This window comes from Hipposideros armiger, unplaced genomic scaffold, assembly GCF_001890085.2.
Source record: "Hipposideros armiger isolate ML-2016 unplaced genomic scaffold, ASM189008v1 scaffold_737, whole genome shotgun sequence".
Taxonomy (NCBI): Eukaryota; Metazoa; Chordata; class Mammalia; order Chiroptera; family Hipposideridae; genus Hipposideros; species Hipposideros armiger.
In genome coordinates, this window is record NW_017732087.1 from 110,845 (window position 1) to 115,977 (window position 5,133).

The window sequence follows — 5,133 nt, forward strand, 5'->3', positions numbered from 1 at the left end:
AGTGAAGCAACGTCCTCCACAACTAGACTGAAGAACAAAAGGACAGCAACTTGTCTGTTCCCCTTCCCCGATTCCCCAACGCTGTTCCCTTCCCCGAATCCCCTAATAAAATCTTTAAAGAAAATCTCACTTATGTTGCACCTACCCCATTAGAAGCCAGGACATCTTCTGTTTCTTCATCTTTGTGGTTGGCCTGAATTTCAAATGGATTCCCACCACTACAATACTGCTCAAACAAAGTCACTGTTTTTGAGGAAGCTGAGGCTTGCTGCTTACTAGGTGAAACTGATGGGGAACGAGACTGTTCCATGAATTTAAATTCCTAGACATTAAAAAAAAGAAGCCAGATACCTTTTAGCAACAACAATAAAATTCAAATACATAAACATTCCTTATGCAAATGCAGAGTTAGTGGGGAAAAAAAAATTAATCCTGATTCTTCTGGTTACTTACTTTTAAATCTTGAAAGCTGTCTAAAAGCACAAATTTGGAAATACATATTCAAAGCTTTTCCTAAAGATACACTCAGTTGCTGATATCACAAGAGTGTTATTTGCATCAAGCTACTTTTGGCTTACTTTATGAAACTGCACAGAAAATTTTAGAAAATAAATTTGAATGATAATTCTAAAAATGTTAACATAGCAGTAAAAGTACTAGTAGGATATGGCTTTAATCAATAAAGTCATCTATAAAAACTAATTGCTGTTAGGTCAATAACATTGTGTACTTATATGCTTGCACCATTTAAGATATTCTGTATGAATACATCAAAAACAAAGCATGAAGGATATATCTTTCTCTGTTATACTGCTGTCTATAAACTTTCACTTATTTTTCTTCCTATACCAAGAATCAGACAACACAAACACACATGCTGAGGTCAGATGGTATGTCTTATAGTCCTAGCCTCCCATTAATTCATTATATTCCATTAACTTCCTATATAATGTTGGGAATGTCACCTGGCTTCTCTGTTTCTTAATTTCCTTATCTGTAAAATGAGAGGAAATTTAATCTGTAGAGAATAACAAATGCTAAAGCAAAAGAGTTGCAGTACCCAGTCCAAATCACGCATTTCCCAGGTAAGGAAACTGAAGCAGTCCAGAGGGATTCAGTGCCAAGTTCAAGATCATACAGCTAATTAGAAGAAGAGATAGAAAAACTCTCAAGTTCCTTGGAATTACAAAACTATTGATTTGATGATTTTTTTACAAAAATTTATTATACATTTTTCTTATACCTTTTAATCCTTTTAATATTAATCCCAAATTTAAAATTTTTCACATTCAATTATTCTTCTTAAAAATTACATTGGCTTGCTAAGTTTCAAATGGTGTGTTTTTCTTTTTAAATTGAAACTATACATTAAATCAGATCTTTCACACTGCTTAAAAACCACGCCATTATTTTTATAATTCTAAACAAGGGGTGACTATAAATTAATGAGACAATTTTTTATAAAAACCAAATCTACAGAAATACATGTCAAGTGAGCACTATCACAGTTGTGAATAGTTTCCAAGATAACTATTTTGTGGTTAAAACACTTAGCACGAGATCTATCCTCTTAAACATTTCACAAGTGTACAAACAGTATTGTTAGCTATAGGCAAAATCTTGTACAGTAGCGCTCTAGAACTTATTCATCTTGCATAACTGACATTTCAAGGTAATTATTTTAAAAGAGATAATGCTCACTTGGAGGGAAATGTTTCAGTGTGCCTTGTAAAAAATTACACCACACACGCGCGCACACACACACACACGCACACGCGCGCGCACACACACACACACACACACACACACACACACACACTTTGATGGTTAAATATGAATTCAAATGAAATTATTTAAATAGGGATTCTAAAATCAACGTTGGAATTCTAAATAATGTTAAATCTTAATATAAAAATTCTAAAATACTGTTCACATTAATGTTAATTTTGCTGTCTTTAAAGCATCTATTAATCAACATGTTTCAATGTAGTTAATATTTCCACATTAGGAAAGCAATATGATTTAATCAACTGGATAAGAAGCTATTATACAATAGGAGCATAAAGACTATCCCTATAAAAAAAGTTTAATCATGTATTCTTCATAAAGAATAAGAAAATTGCTGCTGGAAAAACATTTCTTCCAAAGGCAAAAAGCTAAACACACTGGATAGACATCCTAATTTAAACAGGGATCTAAGTTTATATATTGTATTTTACATTTGGTATTTGCAGGACACAATCTATCATACAAGGAATATTTATCTAGGATGTCTTTCAACCAAGGGAAAAATCAAATCAATTAAAGATATTTTCACAGATTACATATTCTATAAAGATTAAATGAATAAATTAACTAATAAAAATTAGGAGTATTTTTTATAAGTGTCTCTTTTATTTCTAAGGCATTTTCTCATTACAGGTAAATTTTTGGGTTGCAGCATAAATTAAGAACTTATTGGGCCGGCCGAGTGGCGCGATGGTTAAGAACTGGCTTGGGACGCCAGAGGGCCCCGGTTCGGATTCGGATCCCACATGTGAGGGCCAGTGACACTGCCTTCCACAAAAAAAAAAAAAAAGAAGAACTTATTAGTCCCAGGGCCAGCCGAGTGGCTCAGTTGGTTGAGAGTTAGCTTAAGAGCGTGAGCTCTGAGCAACAGGGTCGCCGGTTCAATACACACATGGGCCAGTGATGCTGCGCCCAAGCTAAGCTGCCGCTGAGCTGCCAACAAGTGGCAGGATGGCTCAGCTGGTGAGAGCACATGCTCCTAACAAGACTGCCTGTTTGATGGTGGCTACGCCTGCCCACAACTAAAACTAAACCTGGTACCTTGAGCTGAGCTGCTGCCCGGATGGCTCAGTGGATAGAACGCACGCTCTTAACAACAGGCTGCCTGTTCAACTCCTGCATGGGATGATGGCTACGTCCACCCGCAACTAATGGAACACAGCACCTTGAGCTGAGCGGCGTGACTGGACTTGGAGCTGAGCTTGCTGAGCCCTCAACAACTAAGATTGAAGGACAACAACTTGGCTCTTCTCCTCCCCCAATTCCCCAACATTGTTTCCCTCCCCCAATTCCCCAATAAAATCTTTAAAAAAACCCAACTTATTAGTCCATTTAAAAATTATAAACATTCAGCAAATATAAGCATTTATATTAAAGACCATCAAAATATAACTAATTTTCTATAAAATTTAAATAGAGCAGTAGACCCTCTTCTGAAATCATAATATATATATATATATTTTTTTTTAATTGCAATTCTTCTTAGGCAAAAGAGTTTTCCTGAGGTGTATAAACTGAATTTGTAAAAAGAGACAAAAAGGCTCACTCTTATAAAAGAGGTTTGTTATTAATCACTTTTAAGAAAGGAAGAAAAGGCACTATTTCTTAATTTAACTATTTTATAAATGCTCTCACATATTATTTTTTAAAGATGACTAAAGAAAAGACAGATTTATTTACTCTTAAATACTTACATGAAGTTGCAAGATGCTGAAATTTGACTTAACAGGACAAAGTTCCCAGGTTTCATTCTCTAGAAACATTCTCAGTTCATCAAGCCGTGTTCTTAAAAAAAACAAACAAGCAAAAACAGATATTCCAAAAAGTAAGAAGAAAAGTATACTGTATACAAGAATTAAGAAAATGAAATACAATTATATGATAAGCATCATAATCATAACTTTGAGAACTCATTCAGACCAACAATGCAAACAAAAACATTTATCTTTATAGTTAATATCTTATCATCCTTAAGAGATAAAACTCTCTCAAATATTTACTAAACTCAGAATATTTTTTACTATATTGCAAAAATAATGAACATGCAGAAAGTGACATTTTTATTAAGGGACTTAAACTAAAAGGTACTCACCAACTCATGTACTTAAAATATCCTCATCTAATCATATATCAATGCCCAAAAAACAGAGAAATAATTTACAGGGTTTATGAGATTATAAATAATAATAAATGTTTTTATGATAAACAGCATAGATCTTAATCATGCTTACTAAGACATAATATTAAGATGATTATCACTCTCCAAATATATTAGTTCAGTGCCTATCTCCACACAGTATTTACAAATTAAATTAGCAAGTGTGGTAATCATATATCCAACATTGCATTAATCACTTAGGTCATATTGATTTCTTCTTTCTTTAATGTTACTGCTCTTATGTCTATCCTGAATAATCAGTACATTAAACGGACAATTACAAAAAACAAATATTTCCTTTCAGTTAACCCAAGAAAGAAAGGGCCAAAAAAGCTGAAACAATAGCCAAAAAAATAAATAAATAAAGTAAAAAACCATATAAATGTCCATTAAATCTTCAGTTCCTGCCCTACTATTCCCATTCCTGCAAGAAGCCTCATGCTAAAATACAAATCTAGATTTTTTTCTTAAATCCACAGGTTATAAAAATAAAGAGACAATAAATTGATGAATTGCTCCAAATATTAGGGTTAACAGACAAGGACTTTAGAATAACTATAATAATTAAGTTAAATAAAATAAAGAGATATACAAAATGGACAGAAAGGAGAATTCCAAAGAATTTCAACAATAAACAAACGACAAAAACCAAATAGACACTCCATAACTGAAAAATACAGTACCTCAAATTAAAAGTTGATTGGATAAGTAAAACAGAAGACAGAACTAGTGAACTCAAAGACAATTTAATAGAAAATATCCAAACTGAAGCACAAATTGAAAAGAAATGGAAGAAACAAAAGATCATACGAAATATATGTGAGACAAAATCAAAACATCTAGTATGCCTACAATTAGATGAATAGAATGAGCAGAAGTAACCTGAAGAAGTAATGATCAAAAATTTCCCAAAAGTGATTGTGCCCATACCTTACAACATATGCAAAAATTAATTAAAATGGAACACAGGAGTAATTTAAGAACTAAAACTATAAAAGTTTACAACTCTTACAATTCAACAATAAAAAGACAACCCAATTAAAAAATGGGCAATGGGGGCTGGCGGAGTGGCATGTTGGTTAAGAGCTTGCTCAAGAGTGCAAGCTCTGAGCAACAGGGTCACCAGTTCAATTCCCAGCCCGAGCTGAGCTGCCACTGAGCTGCCAACAGGTGACAGGGTGGCTCAG

At 33.5% G+C, this 5,133-nt stretch overlaps 1 protein-coding gene across 4 annotated transcripts in view; it reads right to left on the bottom strand.

Annotated features, from left to right (window-relative positions):
* The window catches only part of VPS50 (VPS50 subunit of EARP/GARPII complex), a 131,804-nt gene that overhangs the window by 46,802 nt on the left and 79,869 nt on the right, over window positions 1-5,133 (bottom strand). For 3 of the 4 annotated variants that reach the window (XR_002122256.1, XM_019627600.1, XM_019627599.1), the window contains exons 17-18: window positions 3,483-3,573; window positions 146-322 (exon numbers count right to left, since the gene is read on the bottom strand). Coding sequence is in view for 3 of the 4 variants with exons in the window: in XM_019627600.1 (XP_019483145.1) it covers window positions 146-322; window positions 3,483-3,573 (268 nt within the window). In the remaining variant the exon portion in view is untranslated. The remainder of the gene's footprint in view (window positions 1-145; window positions 323-3,482; window positions 3,574-5,133) is intronic. The other variant, XM_019627601.1, reaches the window with a different exon arrangement.